General features: G+C 34.8%; 1 protein-coding gene across 1 annotated transcript; it reads left to right on the top strand.

The window, feature by feature from the left end:
* Positions 1-1404: 1404 nt before the first annotated feature.
* On the top strand, positions 1405-21858 carry LOC103510504 (inactive tyrosine-protein kinase 7; the record flags this gene model as incomplete). Its single annotated transcript, XM_008475177.2, is given in 6 exon segments — positions 1405-1532; positions 2063-2305; positions 2417-2560; positions 2972-3213; positions 20931-21199; positions 21531-21858. Coding segments are annotated over 6 exon segments (1351 nt in total), but the record flags the coding sequence as incomplete, so codon positions are not given.
* Positions 21859-22381: the final 523 nt, after the last annotated feature.

Genomic DNA, 22381 nt, shown 5'->3' with positions numbered 1-22381 from the left:
CAGGTCCCCGTTATCTGTGCGAACGCAATACTTTTACACTAGAATATTGCGTTTAGTATTTCAGTGAAAAAATATTGCAGGCGTTTTATACACCATGTAAAATTTTTACACACTAGGTATGTAAAATTTACCAGGAAATTACATACTCATTTTTTAAAAGGAATATCCCGTATTTACCTACCTACCTACCTAGTTGGTTCACAACTTTTTATGGAAGGTACCTAAGTTCACAACAAAAAAAAGTAAATTTGTGATACCTATAACGATAAATACCCAGATAGTCCATGTTGGTATAATAAGCACTGTAGTTCTGAGCAGTGTGACTATACTTACATTATTGAGCTGAGGATGTGATGGCATACAATATGCAGGCCCCCGTTATCTGTGTGAACGCAATACTTTTACACTAGAATATTGCGTTTAGTATTTCAGTGAAAAAATATTGCAGGCGTTTTACACACCATGTAAAATTTTTACACACTATATAAAATTTACCAGGAAATTACATACCTACTCATTTTTTAAAAGGAATATCCTGTATGTACCTACCTACCTACCTAGTTGGTTCACAATTTTTTATGGAAGGTACCTAAGTTCACAACAAAAAAAGTAAATTTGTGATACCTATAACGATAAATACCCAGATAGTCCATGTTGGTAGGTATAACGAGCACTGTAGTTCTGAGCAGTGTGACTATACTTACATTATTGAGCTGAGGATGTGGTGGCAAACTGCTACCCAGATAGTCCATGTTGGTATAATAAGCACTGTAGTTCTGAGCAGTGTGACTATACTTACATTATTGAGCTGAGGATGTGAAAAATAGGACTCCGGTCCGTTCATCGGAATAGGAATCCCAGAGGAAAAGACCATCAGTTCATTAATTTGAATCTACCTATGAGTAGTTCTGTTCTCTATTGGTGTCTTCAAATTCAAAGAGTTTTCCGAAGACAAATTTGAATTGGTCGTTGTCACCAAGGTAAGGTGATCAAGACATTTTATGTCAATCTGTTAGGTTAGTAAAATTTAAAACCATTTGCTATGTCTTTAAGCCTATTCACCCTTTCACCTGTACACTAGAAAGTACCTTAATTACAACATGTTGATGATTCTTCCAGGTTTGAGGTTCTCAAGAATGGATCCCTGTTCATATCTGAAGTACATCAAAGTGATGAGGGCAAGTATGGATGTACTGCTGGTAATATCAAAGGATTCAAACGAGTGGAAACGACACTTATTGTTCGAAGTAACATTAGAGTGAACTTTTGAGTTGTATGGCCGCCATACACGCCATACATACACGCTACGCCACTGCATTTGCTATGTCTTTAAGCCTATTCACCCTTTCACCTGTACACTAGAAAGTAGGTACCTTAATTACAACATGTTAATGACTCTTCCAGGTTTGAGGTTCTCAAGAATGGATCCCTGTTCATATCTGAAGTACATCAAAGTGATGAGGGAAAGTATGGATGTACTGCTGGTAATATCAAAGGATTCAAACGAGTGGAAACGACACTTATCGTTCGAAGTAAGTAAATTTAACGCATGGCACGTAGAAGGGCTTTCTAGAACTCATGAATGGTCATTTTATGATACTAACCCCTGGTAATTATATTGCGGATAATAGGTATATATGCAATGTGGTAAATAATAATAAATGAACTCCTGTTAATGTGTTAATACACTCCAATTTATTGTGCATGCAATATGCAGTTTTTCACCTAGTATAATTTTATTTAATTATTTAGGTAGTACCTACTTTCGCGGGGAAAAAATGAACTCCTGTTAATGTGTTAATACACTCCAATTTATTGTGCATGCAATATGTAGTTTTTCACCTAGTATAATTTTATTTAATTATTTAGGTAGTACCTACTTTCGCGGGGAAAAAATGCATGGAGGTATAGGTATTATATGAGAAATGAACAAAAAATACATTTGAAAATGTCCCAGGAGGGGAAAGTGTTGCCAATTGAACGCACATATTACTACGAAGAGAATCGTCAAAATGTTACTTCGGCAACGTTGTATTCCAAGAACACTTGTTATGTTCCTCAGGTACCGAAGGATTTCAGCCTCGCTCTCCTGATGACCTTGATCCATCGAGTCTCCCTCGCACCATGGCTATTACCCTGAGTATCGCGGCCGGCTATCTACTACTTGTGTTCGGCCTCATGGCCTGGTGTAGAGCGAGGAGGAGGAAGAGGAAACTGATCTATCTCACACAGGAGGCCAATGGAGGTCCCGAGGCCGGAGGAGCTCAGACGCAAGCAGCTACTGCCGGAACTTCGGCCGCCTCACGTAAGTTTTGAGGGGAAATTCAAAGGGTTGCACTAAACTGCTAGTTATGATAAATATTTTAGTCCATCAGCCAAAGTCTTAGAGGACTTACCAGATTTTATGCCATTTCAGATCGCAAGGACACTATTGAGATGCGAGCTAAGGATCTGGATGGTACTGAGACAGGACAGTCAATGAGTTCCAACCATTCCAAGAGAAGTGGCTATGATAGATTTGCTTTCGACAGGAGAAACCTCTCCAACATGATGCTTCTGGGTAAGACGTATATGAGTAGATACTAGATATACCTGCAGGTCTTATAGTGGTGTAGAAGCCGCAGGGTTTTATGTGTAAAGAAAAGTAGCTTGATGTATCTCATAACATAATGAGTTAGTTAACGCCTCCATTCCCTATTCCCTTGATAGGTATTGAGCTTCACCAAGTTACCGAGTTGATACCATATGAGTAGATACTAGATATACCTGCAGGTCTTATAGTGGTGTAGTAGCCGCAGGGTTTTCTGTGTAAAGAAAAGTAGCTTGATGTACCTATCTCATAACATAATGAGTTAGTTAACGCCTCCATTCCCTATTCCCTTGATAGGTATTGAGCTTCACCAAGTTACCGAGTTGATACCTAATGTATCCTGAATGTCGTAGGTAATAACTTGAGAATTTTGTTCCTCAGGGAGTGGAGAGTTTGGTGATGTCTTCCTTGTTCAGGCCAGAGGACTCAAAGCTTCGGACCCTCAAGACACTTCAGTCCTCATGGCCAAATCCTTAGTACATAGCAAAGATGATGAAGCTCTGCATGAGTTCAAGCGAGAGATTGATTTGTTTTGTAAGCTGGATCACGCCCATGTGGTCAAAATGATTGGTATTTGTCGAGACGGGGATCCACATTATCTACTGCTCGAGTATACTGATTGGGTAAGCAATTAAGCATAGGATTGAATTTTAACAGAGAAGAAGAGAATCCATTGGAGAACAAGCATAAGTCAGAAGCTCTAAGACTCTCATATACTTGATTAAACAGATCACACATCATATCTATTCCGAACTCTCCTAAACACTTCCACGCCTCCACGGGTATCGCGTCTGGTCCTGTTGATTTCCCACTCTTCATTTTCTTCACAGCTTGTACAACTTCCTCTCTTGATATTGCTTCTGTCATTCCTTGATTTGCTGTTCCATCTTCAAAGATTGTCCTCTCATTCTCTTCATTTAGCAGTTTCTCAAAATATTCTTTCCATCTTCTTTTGATTTCTTCTTCTTTTCTTATGACAGTTCCTTCTACACTTTTTATTTGTTTGACGTGTGTAAAGTCCTTCGACGCTTTATCTCGTTCCTTCGCTATTCTCAATAATTTTCTTTTTCTTTAAACCAAACCTATACGAGAACACACAGAATTTACAATACATCATTAGATTAATTAGGTAGGTACATACCTACTATTGTGTCAGGTGAAGGCAGAAAGGAGGAAAATTTTGCTAGTAGCAGTAATAGCAGTTGAGTATCTATCTACCTACATATTAAACATCTATGAAATATGAAGAAAGAAATATCGGTGGAGATGACGAATTCACCGATAAACTTTTAACTCTCACCCATTTTTAACAGCTCATATTTTATGAAGGTTATCTCGTTACCTACAACATAATTACCTACATGTTATACCTATTGTTACCTACTTAATATTATTTAATGTAACTTTACATTAGAATGTCCGGACTTTCGTCATACTCATACCTATAATAATGGCCGCGAGGAGTCATTTTGACTCCTGCCTATTATTTCTGTTTTACTGCATCGATTTGCATTCAGTTTTTTTCTAATCTATTTATTTTTTTGTTAGCTTTCCAGACATTTTATTAGTTTTAAGTTTTTTCACGTTTAGTAAATGTTTGGTTCGATTTTTTGAAGGGAAACATGGAAAAAAGTCGAAAAAAGAAATATTGACATTCAAGAGTGAAAAATATTTTTTTTTTTTAATTTTTTTTTTAACCGTCGAAAAAACAATAAAAATCGAAATGGTACACGATAAATGCCATTTTTACCACGCAGAACATAGTATTTTTCCAGTATACTCGTATCTACACATGAGGAATAAGGTGTTCGAACAACTCTTTTTGGTCCAAAATCTTTTTATTTTGATACGAGATAATGAAATAAGTTTCCAATAACATTACCCAATTTTTCCACATGTTTTTATTCTATTATTGTAGAATTACGACATTCTGTCACTGAGAATATGAATTATTTCTGTTTTACTGCATCGATTTGCATTCCTTCAGTTTTTTTCTAATCTATTTATTTTTTTGTTAGCTTTCCAGACATTTTATTAGTTTTAAGTTTTTTTCACGTTTAGTAAATGTTTGGTTCGATTTTTTGAAGGGAAACATGGAAAAAAGTCGAAAAAAGAAATATTGAATGTCATTCAAGAGTCAAAAATATTTTTTAAATTTTTTTTTAACCGCCAAAAAAACAATAAAACATAAATAATTACATGTGAAATGATGTTTAATTCGGATAAAAATCAAAATGGTACACGATAAATGACATTTTTACCCCGCAGAACATAGTATTTTTCCAGCATACCTATACTCGTATCTACACATGAGGAATAAGGTGTTCGAACAACTCTTTTTGGTCCAAAATCTTTTTATTTTGATACGAAATAATGACATAAGTTTCCAATAACATTACCCAATTTTTCCACATGTTTTTATTCTATTATTGTAGAATTACGACATTCTGTCACTGAGAATATGAAAGAAATGTAGTAGATAGATGGGTAAGTTTTACATTGGATTAGCACTATCTAATGACAGGGGAAAGTTTCGAACCTGTAACTTCCTAACTATCAGTCGGATAGAAATAAAAGATACACCATTCAATTCGGCATGAAAAATCAAAGAATATGAAAGAAATGTCGTAGATAGATGGGTAAGTTTTACATTGGATTAGCACTATCTATTAAGGACAGGGGAAAGTTTCGAACCTGTAACTTCCTAACTATCAGTCGGATAGAAATAAAAGATACACCATTCAATTCGGCATGAAAAATCACATAAGATAGACTATTTGATTAATCCTGTAGCTAAAACGGAAATTTTTTAATGCCTGGATTAAAACCAGTAAATTTTCTTGACTTTGCCGAGTCTCGAACCCGTAACTCCTAAGCTGTGAGTCGGACGGTTTTGAAAGTAGCACCAATCGATTTCTCAGCAAAAAATACATTGGTTTACATATTTTTTTGTCCCAAAAATATAAACTGGTGACCTTTGAGGCTCTAAAACTTATAAGGAGTCAAAACGACTCCTCGGGCTTCCGAGGTAATTCTTTTTTTACACAGGGATATTGGTCGTAGAGACTTGAAATTTGAACCATTTGTCCCAAACCATATTTTTTTGTCCCAAAAATATAAACTGGCGACCTTTGAGGCTCTAAAACTTATAAGGAGTCAAAATGACTCCTCGGACTTCCGAGGTAATTCTTTTTTTACACTACACAGGGATATTGGTCGTAGAGACTTGAAATTTGAACCATATGTGTAATTCGAAAATTTGTTAATTCCCAGCCAAATTTTTTGTCCTATGTAGCTTACAGGTCGAGAAATTATAATTTGAAAATGAAAAGGAGTCATTTTGACTCCATCGGGCATTCTCGTGTTAACATTCCCAATCACATTAAACATGGTTCAGTATTTTGTTCGAAATGACAAGGTTCTCTCATTCATTCCGCTTCTAAATCAAAACCTAGAGGTGGACATTAGGATTAAAATAATATCTAGTGATAATAATTTTATTGTTTCTAAGTGTCCAATATGATAAGAATACTTATAATATTCATGTAGGTATTTCAAATGTGAGGACAATAATAATAGTGATACTTTATGTATATTGTGACTTGGGCAGATAAAGTTTTGTACATGAAGTCAAGAAATAAACAGAGATGGATCTACGGAATGAAGTAGAGGAATTTGTATTAAAAGGTTTGTAAGTACCTATCTATGTACAACTGTACATAGCCATTATTTTATTGAAATGTTATGGTTTGAAGCTTTTGGAATTCAAGACATTCCATATTCGGACACATTTTCCCTTCATCCAGTCGTTCTGACTGAAGATCTATCTGAGGTAGTGTATATATCATTTTATCGACCTGAGTACGAAACTCAGTGACATTCTATAGGTACCTCCAACACATACTTCACTGGTGAATATAGGAAAATATAAGATCATGTACTTGTTTTAGAGAGAAGATTATGTTCTATTGTGACAGTATCTATGAATTAGATTCCTAAATGTACCTAATACTTGTCAAATATTGATGTACCTAATACTAAATGTATAGGTACCTAATACCTACTTGTCAAATAATTTTAGATTGATAAAAATAAGTATACCTACAAGTAGGTATCGAGACTGTACAGTAGAAATAATGTAGAGTAGGTATATAGGCAGATACAAACATATTACGTTAATGGTAACTTGGTAAGTATGTACCTACCAACGTTTTGCATGGTTCCTTGTTGACCAAACTAAATGAGGTTGTTCAAAAGAGGGACATTGTTAAAATTCTTACATACTCTCAGGTTAATCCACATGCTGAGGGGGTTCTGGACAATCCTTCGAGTAAAAACACTCTCACTTGTAATTCAGCATAACATGTACCTAACCGAATATAGGTAGGTATCCTTATATTGAACACCAAAATTTTGATATTATCAATCAGAAAATACCCGTCTTAGGTAAGAGTTGATCTCATTATGGGAGGGAGACCCTAAAAACTCGAGTCCAGTTAGGTATTGTTTATTATTTTCTCTAACACAAAAGTTTTCTTTTATTCCAAGTGAAAGCATTGTGCATAGTCAGAGCTGAAAGTCATAACGAAGTATGAAGTGTGAAGAAGAAGGACTTTAATGACACTGTCAGTTAGGTATTATTTATTATTTTCTCTAACACAAAAGTTTTCTCTTATTCCAAGTGAAAGCATTGTGCATAGTCAGAGCTGAAAGTCATAACGAAGTATGAAGTGTGAAGAAGAAGGACTTTAATGACACTGACACTCCAGGTTGAAGTCGGTATGTCTGAAAGGTAATAATATTTGCTATCAAGTTAACTGAAACAATTCTGACAGCTTGACTATCGTAAATTTTAAATATTATACATTCACCACCTACACATGTACAAAGGGCAGGATAATACGTTTGTTTGTCCTACCCCAAATAGGACTTAAACGTCCCTTTGTACTGCCACGGTAGAAAATATATTATAGGGAGTATATTTAGAGATCTGGACCTATGTAGGTAGGTACGTAGGTAAATTTTTAATTCAGCATTTTTCATTCATGAATGAATACCTTTTTATTGAATTTATCCGCCAAATACATAGGTAATATTGTACTGCAAAATATATCTATCAAACAAATATGTTGGTACTTGGTAGGTATACATAAATACCTAGTCGTAGACAGAAGACATTTGACAACAAATCACATATACACCTATAAATCACAAAACTTGAGAACTCTATGACAAATAGTAAAGAAGATTACCTATAGGTATATTTAGAAAAGAGAAAAATTAAGAAATCCAAGTTTTATTGATAAGTTAGGTAGTTTGTTTTAATCTCTTTATCATTTCATTACACTTATGTTACACACCTACATTGAACTTATAATGCAGGGGTCATCATAATTTACAAGTGAGAAATAAAATGTACATAGATATATATGTTATGTATAATACATTATTCATAAGCACTTTCCTTATTGTTTCTTCGTGCAACAGAAGTTTGTAATGATTAATTTGTATACCTATTATATATGGCTTCTTCTTTGTATCTACAATTCTACATACATAATATCTAATATAAGAAGAACACCAACAGATATGAGCTACCATCAAATATGTGATTTTTTTATCTCTAAAATACCAAACTTAAATCTTCTTATGGAACTCAGAAGACTTTTCAAAGATTTTGAATTATACATTCACCACCTACACATGTACAAAGGGCAGGATAATACGTTTGTTTGTCCTACCCCAAATAGGACTGAAAGGTCCCTTTGTACTGCCACGGTATATAGAAAATATATATAGGGAGTATCTTTAGAGATCTGGACCTATGTAGGTAGGTACGTACATTTTTAATTCAGCATTTTTCATTCATTAATGAATACCTTTTTATTGAATTTATCCGCCAAATACATAGGTAATATTGTACTGCAAAATATATCAAACAAATATGTTGGTACTTGGTAGGTATGCCTAATAAATACCTATAGTCGTAGACAGAAGACATTTGACAACAAATTACATATACACCTATAAATCACAAAACTTGAGAACTCTATGACAAATAGTAAAGAAGATTACCTATAGGTATATTTAGAAAAGAGAAAAACCAAGATTGTGCCTATCTTTAGAACATTTGCAGTATTATAAGTTTCTAATTCTGATGTAGTTATAAAGTTACCTACCTATATGACATAAAGATTAATAGGTTCTTAGAATTTTAGGAAAAGTTTAGATTCATATAGATATCTCAAACATTTGTTAATATTATCAGGATCATTATTTAGAACTTTATTTAGGGATGTTTCAATCTTATGTTTCTTCCGAAGTCTTGTTAGAGCAGGGCAGCTTAGAATCCAGTGTTTTACAGTACACCGAGGAAAATTACATAAATGACATGGAGGAGGGTCATTATTCATAAGCACTTTCCTTATTGTTTCTTCATGCAACAGAAGTTTGTAATGATTAATTTGTATAAGTACCTATGGCTTCTTCTTTGTATCTACAATTCTAATACATACATAATATCTAATATATATAAGAAGAACACCAACAGATATGAACTACCATCAAATATGTGATTTTTTTATCTCTAAAATACCAAACTTAAATCTTCTTATGGAACTCAGAAGACTTTTCAAAGTTTTTGAATTAAAATTAGCATCGACTTAAAAGAAGGACATCATGCATGATTAAAGCGCGTTCCATAATTACGACATAACATAACAATGAGTAATCATTTTGTCACCAAAGGCGAAAATTTGTTGTTACTAAGTTAGTCCTACTGATTGCAGATATTATGTACTTACGAATACGTACACCCAATGTGAAGTTTTTTCAGGCGCAAACGTCATTCCATTCTTTTTGGACCATACAACTATGTTATCAAGAGCTTTCTGCATTTGTCCCTGAATAACGTCTAGATCTTTATGTCTCATAAATATTATTAAATCATCCACAAACATACTGTGCATTACATCCCCTGGGATGTACTTACCCAATGTTAGTATCATAGACAAAAATAATAGTTCAATCAGCACTAAAACTAAAAAACACCACTAGGTTAGGTATAGGGAGACAATTAAATCAAAAGTTTTATTATTTTAGTGTTTATTTAAGATTAATATGTTATACAACTATTTTCACTTTTTTTGCTCTCTAAAATTTTCTTACTTCTTTTTTTTTTATTATTTATTATTGTTTTCTTTAAAGATTATTAGATAGCAAAATACATTGCACTGAAGAATGTTAACACTAAGCTCTATGTATATCACATACAATTTACCTACATTATTTTAGTGTTTATTTAAGATTAATAATATGTTATACAACTATTTTCACTTTTTTTTTCTCTCTAAAATTTTCTTACTTCTTTTTTTATTAAGTATTTATTATTATTTTCTTTAAAGATTATTAGATAGCAAAATACATTGCACTGAAGAATGTTAACACTAAGCTCTATGTATATCACATACAATTTACCTAGATGTAGATAGGTAAAATAGTTTTCACTGAATAGTGTGAATGTTCAAACAAACATTCCTTCGTATCGGTAGGTATAGGTATCCCTCATTAACCCTTAGGAATTGTATTTATAAATATAGGTAATAGGTAAGGAAATAAAAATGATCAAGTTTGCTTGAAAAAGCCATAACAAAGGACATGAGAACATGGTGCTAATTTTTCTACTTCACTTATCATTATCAAGGCATTTGGTCTATTCGTGATGGCAATTTTCATTTCTCTACAAAAATTTACATCAAGTGGCAATTACCTCATTCGAGAATTTGGTGGAGGTGTAATTTCTCCCACTATTCTAGCTAAGGAAATTGGGAAAAATAAGTACCTCATTTTATAATAAATAATAACTCATTAAAGACGTTAGGTAGATAAATTACCATCAGATATCCATCACAATTTTGTTATAAGAATTAAAAAATTAGTGGATGTGTAAGGTCACATATTTGATAACGTCGATCAAAAGTCAATCGATCGACTATGTGTAAACATAGTTTTAGAGAGAGGGGGAAAAAAACAACAACAACAACATAATCCAAAACAACAATTTCTCCTCAAGTTTTTCAACACCTTCTCGCTCAGGGTTAATGACTATTGAATAACAGTAAGTTTAGATTTGGAGGGATGATGATACACTAGGTATTGTCTATGCAAGGTTGGCATGGGGTTGGTAGGTGATATCAGTTTCCATTGAATAGATAGCTAGTTCCTTATATACCTATACATGTTGGCTTTTATGTTTGTGCAGTCGGTTAGGTTTTGGTAAACATACCCAAGTTCAACAGATGCACTGCCTGGCCTCATTATAAGGTATTAAGTTCACCCCCTACTACTCCTATACCAATGCCACCCCCATGACGTGTGCACGCGTTTGATTTGGAGTTTAATAAGTTGAAATATTATATCGAACTGGTTGGCTTTTATGTTTGTGCAGTCGGTTAGGTTTTGGTAAACATATCCAAGTTCAACAGATGCACTGCCTGGCCTCATTATAAGGTATTAAGTTCACCCCTACTACTCCTATACCAATAATGCCACCCCCATGACGTGTGCACGCGTTTGATTTGGAGTTTAATAAGTTGAAATATTATATCGAACTGTTAGCAAACAAACTAAACAACCTAATTGCACGTACAGTTGTATTACTTTACACTTTTCTCTCGTGTGTTTCCAATAAAAGTCTTATGCCGAATAACAAATTTCCACTGGACAAAGTATATAATCCACATTTTGTTCTATCCTTCGATAGAAAATTTCAGCCTAATCATAAATCAAAACTTTGAACAGTTTTGAGTACCTACATACTTTATTAGGTACCTACCTAAGTACATAGGTTCATATTAGGTACCTATTACTTTATATACCTTCACTCGCATTACCAATGATGTTGAGTAACAATTTAGTATTATTTTAGAAAATTTCAGCCTAATCATAAATCAAAACTTTGAACAGTTTTGAGTACATACTTTATTAGGTACCTAAGTACATAGGTTCATATTAGGTACCTATTACTTTATATACCTTCACTCGCATTACCAATGATGTTGAGTACCTAACAATTTAGTATTATTTGGTATACATAATGCCTGGTTAATATTTCATCTTTGTTTTCTTCTGATATCATTTGTATCCTCTCTCCTCTACTGAGATCTCTCCACTCTATTCGCCTTATCTCCCCCATTGGATTCTTCATCTCCATTCTCCTTCACTCCCATTGGATATACTCTCGCCTCCATACATATTTTATCCCCATGGCAACATCTCCTGTACATAACTTTTGTTCCCTCCATTATCAAAACTTTTTCCCCCAACAATCCATTTTCCATTTCTCTTACCTATATTTCCTCGAGGGTTATTCCTTGGGTTTTCAATTCATCCTGTGTCTCATCCTTGTTCTTTTTTATTTATATTAATGGAGGTATACCTTGCGATTGCGACCTTTTCCACTGCGTAGGATCATTTCCATATTCTTCTGTATTTTTCTTTTCCAAAACCGCTAGAATCTTCTTCACATTTCTATACACACGCGTTCTCTACAATTGTTTTCTTATATTTATTTTTTGCTGAAAGGAGAATATTATATCAGAAATGATATGTCTTGATTTTCTTTATTTCGTTCTAGAGAAAAACAAATTTAAGAGATGTCAAGATAAGTAGTCACACATGTATTCTCAACATCATTGGTAATGCGAGTGAAGGTATATAAAGTAATAGGTACCTAATATGAACCTATGTACTTGGGTACCTAATAAAGTATGTACTCAAAACTGTTCAAAGTTTTGATTTATGATTAGGCTGAAATTTTCTATCGAAGGATAGAACAAAATGAGGGAACAATACCTCCCTCCCCTCCTCCCTATCTCAAGTATTCGAGGGAAAAAAGTTTCCACTTTCCCCTCTCCCCCCCCCTTGGTGAAATACTAAAAAATATGACGGTAAAGTTATACATTATTTATGTACTTTTTGTTCGCTTTTGGAGAGAAAAATTCTACAATGATGGCAGAATCACGGATAGAGTTTCTCCTTCCTCTTTTTTCCACGAGGCACGAGGCTAAGACTGTTCTGACTTCCCCAGGAACACATGGACATCACAATCATCTAAAATGTAATTTGAACCCTCTTAAAAGCTAATGAATGGATAACCTATAAAGTTGAGCAATATTGTGGCTGATTGGTATTTCCACGGGTGATTATAAGAATACCGAGTTATGGTCGAAATGGTTGCCTTGGTTCCTATTATGGACTTTTGATGGACATCACAATCATCTAAAATGTAATTTGAAATCCTCTAAAAGCTAATGAATGGATAACCTATAAAGCTGAGCAAAATTGTGGCTGATTGGTATTTCCACGGGTGATTATAAGAATACCGAGTTATGGTCGAAATGGTTGCCTTGGTTCCTATTATGGACTTTCCCCCCCAGTCAATATGTTTCCAGGCTTACCTGTACTCTGGATTCCGGTAGATTGATTTTCAGTGCTACTTCCTCTCTCATGAAGATATCAGGGTACCTTGTTTTTCCGAACAGAGATTCTAAAACGTAGATTCCGGTAGATTGATTTTCAGTGCTACTTCCTCTCTCATGAAGATATCAGGGTACCCCTGTACTCTGGATTCCGGTAGATTGATTTTCAGTGCTACTTCCTCTCTCATAAAGATATCAGGGTACCTTGTTTTTCCGAACAGAGATTCTAAAACGTCTAATTGAGCTCTGGTAAATGTGGTCCTTTCCCGCCTTTGTTTCCTGTGATTTCCTGGAATCGAGAGAGGGAAATAAATTAAAGATAATAGGATCATAAGAAGGTGGAATATTCACGATTTGACATTCCTCATTCGAATAAAAAAATCCTTCCAACAACGAAACAGCACATGAATGCAGCAGTGGCAGTTTTCCGAAATATATACCTATTTTAGTGTACATAATATATATGATGTGAAGTTCAGAATTGTCTAACACAAGTCAGTACCAAATCCTCCAAATCAATAAATTAGAGTTAATATTAGAGGATTTGGTGGGTCACTCTGGAAAAGTAACTATCTATTCCTATATAGGTATTTAATTTTATTCAGTGGATAAACTCACCGGACGGTATGTAACCTAAACTAGAATGCAAGGAGTCCATAGAGAGGCCTATTCCATTCACTCCGTATGGTGCTGACTTCAAATAGGATGCCATAGCAGCACCACCTCCACCACAGCTAGTGCCAAAACTAGGAAACGCCAACTCACCATCAGCATTACACCTGAAATCAGAACCAAAATCCAATCATCATGAACTTTTATTAATCTTCTGCCACCAGTAGGTTTCAAATTTGATCTCAACCGCGGCCCACAAAGAACTTTAGAACTGAATTTACAGAAATAAACGATAATAGGTATATATATATAAAAAAAAATCTTAAAATCCAAAAGAAAGCTGAGTCTGTACTACGAGCTGCATTTTCGAAATACGAATGGTCACAAATTCCTGAAAGCCCTGTACCTATATTACAACAGTTTGGATCGGAAAAAAAAAAAAAAAAAATGAGAGAGGGAAATAAATTGAAGATAATAGGATCATAAGAAGGTGGAATATCCACGATTTGACATTCCTCATTCGAATAAAAAATCCTTCAAACAACGAAACAGCACATGAATGCAGCAGTGGCAGCTTTCCGAAATATACCTATTTTAGTGTAGGTAATACATATTTATATATGATGTGAAGTTCAGAATTGTTTAACACAAGTCAGTACCAAATCTTCCAAATCAATAAATTATAGTTAATAGGGTAAGTGTACCATTTATTCGCCCACCTAAAAAACGTACCATTTATTGGCCCACCTGCCCACATTTATTTTTCTAATTTTTATTTTGAAGCAAAATTAGCATCGACTTAAAAGAAGGACATGCATGATTAAAACGCGTTTCATAATTACGATAAATAATCACTTTGTCACCAAAGGCGAAAATTTGTTGTTACTAAGTTAGTCCTACTGATTGCAGATATTATGTACTTACGAATACGTACCTACACCAAATGTTGGTACCATAGAAAAAAATAATAGTTCAATCAGCACTAAAACTAAAAAACACCACTAGGTTAGGTATAGGGAGACAATTAAATCAAAAGTTTCATTATTTTGGTATCCCTCATTAACCCTTAGGCATTGTATTTATAAATATAGGTAGGTAATAGGTAAGGAAATAAAAATGATCAAGTTTGCTTGAAAAAGCCATAACAAAAGACATGAGAACATGGTGCTAATTTTTCTACTTCACTTATCAAGGCATTTGGTCTATTTGTGATGGCAATTTTCATTTCTCTACAAAAATTTACATCAAGTGGCAATAACCTCATTCGAGAATTTGGTGGAGGTGTAATTTCTCCCACTATTCTAGCTAAGGAAATTGGGAAAAATAAGTACCTCATTTTATAATAAATAATAACTCATTATGGACGTTAGGTAGATAAATTACCATCAGATAGGTATCCATCACAATTTTATATTATAAGAACATTTTGTTATAAGAATTAAACATTAGTGGATGTGAAAGTTCACATATTTGATGACGTCGATCAAAAGTCAATCGATCGACTATGTGTAAACATAGTTTTAGAGAGAGGGGGAAAAAACAACAACAACAACAACAACAACAACAACAACGACATAATCCAAAACAGCAATTTCTCCTCAAGTTTTTCAACACCTTCTGGCTCAGGGTTAATGACTATTGAATAACAGTAAGTTTAGATTTGGAGGGATGATGATACACTAGGTATTGTCTATGCAAGGTTGGCATGGGGTTGGTAGGTGATATCAGTTTCCATTGAATAGATAGCTAGTTCCTTATACCTATAGATGATGTTGTTACTAATTAATGAGTAGGCACGTACTGGCCTATTCATTGCCGGGCACAGGGTGACTAATAAATTCCTCCACTGAGAGATTCATTGATTTCTCATGTATCAACAGTAGCCCCATCATATAATTATCATTATACGTATCAATCATCTTTCAACTTTTAGACACCCAGTACCTAGTATTTTATGTTGTAAAGAAATAGGAATAGAGGTAGAATACAATAGAGCCAAGGACGTTCAATGGCAGATATACCTAGGTAAATACCTATACTAAAGTAATCTAGGTATAAAAGTAGTATACTTACCTACCTATGTATACATACTTTATGCCGAAATAAGTTCTACATAAGTTTATTTTTCGAAGAGTTTTCCTTTGGTAGGTACCGTACCTACTGTAGTTTAGTCTGCATGTTTGTTCCACAACAAAATGGTTTAAATTTTTTTTGTCCTCTAATTTGGCACTTAAAGAACATTTTTTCGATAATTTTTTGTGATTTCTTCATAGAACCATTAGTTCAATTTAGAATCATCTGTTGTACTCCAACCTATTCTCTCCATGCACCGGCCTTAGGAATAACTCGATATCTCGTTTTGTTACCGAGATGGACTGTATAATTTGGACTTAACACCGTACACATCTGCCCCGTATCCTTCTATTGTGCTAATAAATTTGCTGATTTTATTTTTTACACTTTCAACTTTTTTCTTCTCTTCTATTTATTTGATTTACGAAGGAATTATAACTTATACAGCCAAATCTGGTCGGGGCACGTGGCCTTCTAGTTTTTATAATCTTTCTGTTTTGAGGTGCTTACTCTTCTCGGATCCACATGCTGAGCTACTGATCCTAGTTTTATTTTCTATGTTTGAATTGTTTCGTTCGTTTTTCTGAAATCGGTACCTAAATCAGTTGTCGCGTCGCTATTGGGACAGACGGTTGAAAATACCTAATACTAAGACATAGACCCTGTGTTGAGCACCGGCGCAGCGTTACCTGTAGTGTGGACGTGGTCATGGTAATCTATACAGATAGTTATAGGTGTGCACGGTGAAGTGATGATGAACACCGGTGTGGACCCAGCTTTTGAAAATATAGAATAGTAGAATGTAGAAGGAATAGGGAAATTGTAGATAAGGTGCAATGTAAAGAGAAACAACTGAATGACAGTGACTTACCCCGCAGTAAGGCTGTTGGTCCACATGAGAGCTTTGATCACCCTGCAAATCAAAAATACAATACAAAACGTTAACTTTAATCAGAACATCTTTGGTATTTTTTGAAAACAGTATTACTCTATCGCGGTACAGGTATCATTAGTTTTCCGTAAATAATTCAGACAGAAGAAACTCAAAACATTTGCATTTGTGATCATTTTCTGCCAACTGTTTACAAAGGAACTGTTAATAAAAACACTGGAACGCTTTCCATTACCTCATCACTATTCATATTTGACACGTTGCATGGAAAAACTTTTATAAACTGACCCCTTCCCCACTTCTCTCTTCTATATTTCCCCTCATCCTGCTGTTCCCTCCCCTCCTCTCCTGTCTGAGAGAAAAGCTCCCTGGGAGAAAGTTGCACATGTGACAACAACTTTACGCTGGTTATATCACAACCAATGTGATACATTTCCCTTCTCTTGTTAAAATAACAAAACTCAATTAAGAATTTCCCTGAATGTGTCTGGCCTAGCTTCTCGTTAAATAAGTTGGTATATGTACACATAGCTAGAGAATATATTATATCTAATACATACATGGATGGCTAAAGTAGGTACATTATACATTTCTAAATATATCTACAAGGACATTTGAACTTTTGATGCCCACAATTGTCGTGCAAAGGAATGATATGAGGGATGCATCTGCGGTAAAATAATAGATAGGTAATTATTAGATACATAATTTTGTTTTTAAGACAAAAGTAAAAGCATTATAGTAGGTATTATGAATGTACCTTGTTGACTTCTAATTGACCTAGACAACAAAAAGAATGATAGCTGATAGGCTGATATTCATTGAAATTGAAACAGACGATTGAAAAAGAGAAAAGGATATCTCCTGTGAGGTTAATATTAAATCCTTAACTTCCTTCTTAAGATCAAATATCTAAAATAAAATAGAGGAAACCAAGAGACAACCTGTCATGAGTCTGCTGATAATAATTGAAATTGAACCAGTTGGTGGTCAATTCAACTTGCGTAACACCTGAAAAGGCATTTGAAACCCTATACACATATTAGGTACCTATAGGTACTACCAATTAATATGATGTATGCCGACCCCAAATTAAATTGGGAGAAAGAAGAAGAAGACCAATTACCATAATGTAGGCATCTACACATCCACCTAGGTACATCACCTTTTAGGTGTCTTTTTTCAAGAAAAATGGACATGTACATATTTTTATCTAAGGTAAAAAATTCGAATTATTTTCTAGCTTTTGAATGATTTTAAAAGAGAAATGTTTTTTTTTTTTTTTTTTTTTTTTTTTTTAAATTTGCTTACCACGGTGCAGACGACAAATCTCGGTCACATTCGCTCTCTCCGTAACTTTCTCACCAATCAGCTGACCAGCTTTCTGGTTACTTACAAAGTTAGGCTTGTTTTCAATAATAGTAGGTATTATGATTGTACCTTGTTGACTTCTAATTGACCTAGACAACAAAAAGAATGATAGCTGATAGGCTGATATTCATTGAAATTGAAACAGACGATTGAAAAAGAGAAAAGGATATCTCCTGTGAGGTTAATATTAAATCCTTAACTTCCTTCTTAAGATCAAATATCTAAAATAAAATAGAGGAAACCAAGAGACAACCTGTCATGAGTCTGCTGATAATAGATAATTGAAATTGAACCAGTTGGTGGTCAATTCTCAACTTGCGTAACAACTGAAAAGGCATTTGAAACCCTATACACATAGGTATACTACCAATTAATATGATGTATGCCGACCCCAAATGAAATTGGGAGGAAGAAGAAGAAGAAGAAGAAGAAGACCAATTACCATAATGTAGGCATCTACAGTTCTACACATCCACCTAGGTACATCACCTTTTAGGTGTCTTTATACGTAATCAAGAAAAAATGGACATGTAAAAGAGACAAAACCTAGATATAGGTACGGATTTTTATCTAAGGTAAAAAATGCGAATTATTTTCTAGCTTTTGAATGATTTTAAAAGAGAAATGTTACTTCGGTCGGTACTTGACGAGAAACACCTTTCTGTGAAGTGGTCTCTCTGTCTAGAGTGTTAGCAACTTGAATTTCCAGTACTCTACTTTGACCTTTTCGTTAGGCAAAGGTTCACAAGATACATAATACAATGGGAGAGGTACCAACCGTACCATTTATAATATGAACTTGAGCGTAACAATGAAGGACGCGTACCTACTTACACCTTGTGGTAAAATTTGAAAGAAAAAAATCCAAGAAAATATCTATCGTCATGTAAAGAGATTTTTTTTTTTCGTAAAAATCAGTCACCTAACTAATTATAATTACTATCATAATTGTTTCAGTAGGTATATGAAACAATATGTTACGTATACCTAATACCTAGGTACGTAATATTGTAATCATTACAATGCTATTTCTGTCAAAGTTGTGAGAAAATAGTAAATCTGTCAGTCTCAAATGGACTAAGGAACGTTAAATTGTCGGTCAAACCATAAGGAAACACAAGAGAATCAGAGTAAGTATATGGAACTCTTGTAAAACTCTAAATAAAACCCTAATGGACTAAAATCTCCTGAACTGAATTATTCAGTACTTAGGTAGGTACTTAATATACATTGATTATTCTGATATTACTTAACTTGTAGATCTATACGAGTACTTCTTGGATATAACTCCACTCTGACACAAGTAATAGACGTATAGTACGGGAATTATTGACTTATTAAGATTTAAGAATAGATATATAGGTATATACAGGTATAAAATAATATAAGTGGGTAAGTCTAACAATGGCTATCTATGATTGTACCTACATGTCCTGCATATAATAAGAAAAATGACACATCCACCAATGAGTTTCCATATTGAGAGAAGAGAGAATATGACATTGATATAATATTGTCTATCAGTTGTTATCTAATTATACTAAGAGAGGGAATTGACACATCCACCAATGAGTTTCCTATAAGTCAGTATACTTATTAAAAGTATTAGATGTTTTCAAAGGAAATTAAAAAGAAAAGTTAAAAATATACTCGTAGGTATTACTATTTTTTACTTTCTATTACCCTTACGTATAGGGAACCTATACAAGGTAATGAGAAAGTATTGCAATCGGTCCAAATTTTCAAACACAATCACCCTGTATGTATCATATTCCAAATGCTCTTGATATAAAAGTATCTCCTGCTTGTCCTTCTCTTTCATCTTGTCCGTGAGTTTCCCCCCATCCGGGGGATCCTCACCCTTCCCCTCACTCATCGTACAATCACCCTGTATGTATCATATTCCAAATGCTCTTGATATAAAAGTATCTCCTTGTCCTTCTCTTTCATCTTTCCCGTGAGTTTCCCCCCATCCGGGGGATCCTCACCCTTCCCCTCACTCATCGCTTACTCGCCACTTAATACATGGCTGCTAAAGCAATGAGGAAACGCAAGTCGAAAATTTTCAGAGTTATTTAATTTGAGGCAAAAAGTGACTGGCTAGAATCAATAAATTTTCGCAATGTCTATGGGTAATATGTGAAAGTTCAAAATTCACACACAAGCACAATGTCTATGTAAAAACTAAGTTCAGAAATCGAAAGATCACATCAAAAAACATGCACTTGCAAAAAATCGCTATAAAAAACGACCTAATTCCACTTGAAAACTTATTTTTTTGGAGAGCAAAAGAAAGCACAACTTGGTTGTTTTGCCGTATCCAGGCGAGAGACGACTTGTATTTTTATTTTGCCTTCAAACCATACCGTTTACGACAGTTTTTGAATAGCCGGAACCAAAATCTGAGTTTCGAGTTGGTTTCAGTCTTTCAGGAAAAGTGACTTCTTTTTACTTTCCTTATTGTATAAAAATTGTTTCCTTTCCTTATTGTACCTTCACAATAACAAAATTATGAAAAAAAATTCTAAGACTAAGATGTCACAATTTCCACCCTGTATAATGTCCTTTGTCTTTGTACCTACACCTATCTATATCTACCATTTTTAATGTTTTAGGTAAAAGTAAAATATAGTTTGATAAAACCGAGTTCTTATCCTCAATTTATTTTACTACTTTCAGGGTGATCTCAAACAGTTCTTGCTCGCTACCCGCAAAGATTCCAAAGACAAGAGCGGCTCAGGAAAGCCCAGGGTTCGTTCTCTATCTACATCACAAGCCGTCAGTCACAATTTTCACACTGTATAATGTCCTTTGTCTTTGTACCTATCTACCATTTTTAATGTTTTAGGTAAAGGTAAAATATAGTTTGATAAAACCGAGTTCTTATCCTCAATTTATTTTTTACTACTTTCAGGGTGATCTCAAACAATTCTTGCTCGCTACCCGCAAAGATTCCAAAGACAAGAGCGGCTCAGGAAAGCCCAGGGTTCGTTCTCTATCTACATCACAAGCCGTCACTATGGCTTATCAAGTGGCCTTGGGCCTGGAGCATATTTCAGACAAGCGCCTCATTCATAAGGATATTGCTGCAAGGAACTGTCTCATTAGTTCGGACCTTTCTGTGAAAATATCGTTGTCAGGCCTCAGTAAGGATACTTACCAGAAGGAGTATTACAAATACAGGTGGGTAATATGTAGTAATATAGCTGAGGGTCGGGGGTTAAACGTCTTCAAAACATGGTTTGTTTGTTTTTACTTGGGTCGGTACTAGGCGAGGGTCGATGGTCACTTGGTCGGCTCTCCGTTTTGGACGCCTACTTACACTTTCGTTGTCCTCTGTTTTCTGATGCAGAAATGCAATTCTTCCACTCCGCTGGCTTCCATACGAAGCTGTGCTACTTACACTTTCGTTGTCCTCTGTTTTCTGATGCAGAAATGCAATTCTTCCACTCCGCTGGCTTCCATACGAAGCTGTGTTACTTACACTTTCGTTGTCCTCTGTTTTCTGATGCAGAAATGCAATTCTTCCACTCCGCTGGCTTCCATACGAAGCTGTGTTTGACGATGAATTCTCTACAAAGTCGGATGTGTATGCCTATGCCTGTCTGATATGGGAGATCTTCAACAAGGGGGAAATGCCGTTCCCTGACCTGAGTGACGATCAGGTGCTTTCCCAATTAGAGAGCAAGAAGCTGTGTTGGAAACATTCTTCAAAAACGCCCGAGTACATCACATCGCTCCACGAGAAATGTATTCACCCACATCCTCATCAAAGGCCCACGTTCCCCAGTATTGTTACTCAACTCAGTGATGCAATGTGTAATGATGTGAACTCATAGGGTAGGAAATAACTTCTTCACTAAGCAAACCAAACAGTCAATTCAGGTGTTAGTTTTGTATATTTAGATGCATACTCGTATATTTGATTAAGTACTTGTCAGAATCAGCCAACTGTGTAACTTTGGTACGTAAGAGTACCTACGTTGTGCAGTTATTAGATACCCATGTATCGTTCCTCGTCCTGGCATGAATCCGAACTGTTCTTCTCCTATCGATGTTTCTCTTCTGATCCTTGTATCCAATATCCTTTCCCAAAGCCACCCCCATGACGTGTGCACGCGTTTGATTTGGAGTTTAATAAGTTGAAATATTATATCGAACTGTTAGCAAACAAACTGAACAACCTAATTGCACGTACAGTTGTATTACTTTACACTTTTCTCTCGTGTTTCCAATAAAAGTCTTATGCCGAATAACAAATTTCCACAGGACAAAGTAATCCACATTTTGTTCTATCCTTCGATAGAAAATTTGAGGCAGGAAAGAGGAAAATTTTGCTAGTAGCAGTAATAGCAGTTGAGTATC

The sequence above is a fragment of the Diaphorina citri genome, unplaced genomic scaffold, assembly GCF_000475195.1.
Source record: "Diaphorina citri unplaced genomic scaffold, Diaci psyllid genome assembly version 1.1 scaffold606, whole genome shotgun sequence".
Taxonomy (NCBI): domain Eukaryota; kingdom Metazoa; phylum Arthropoda; class Insecta; order Hemiptera; family Psyllidae; genus Diaphorina; species Diaphorina citri.
The sequence above is the reverse complement of the archived record's forward strand: the minus strand, read 5'-3'. Positions and strand labels throughout refer to the sequence as shown.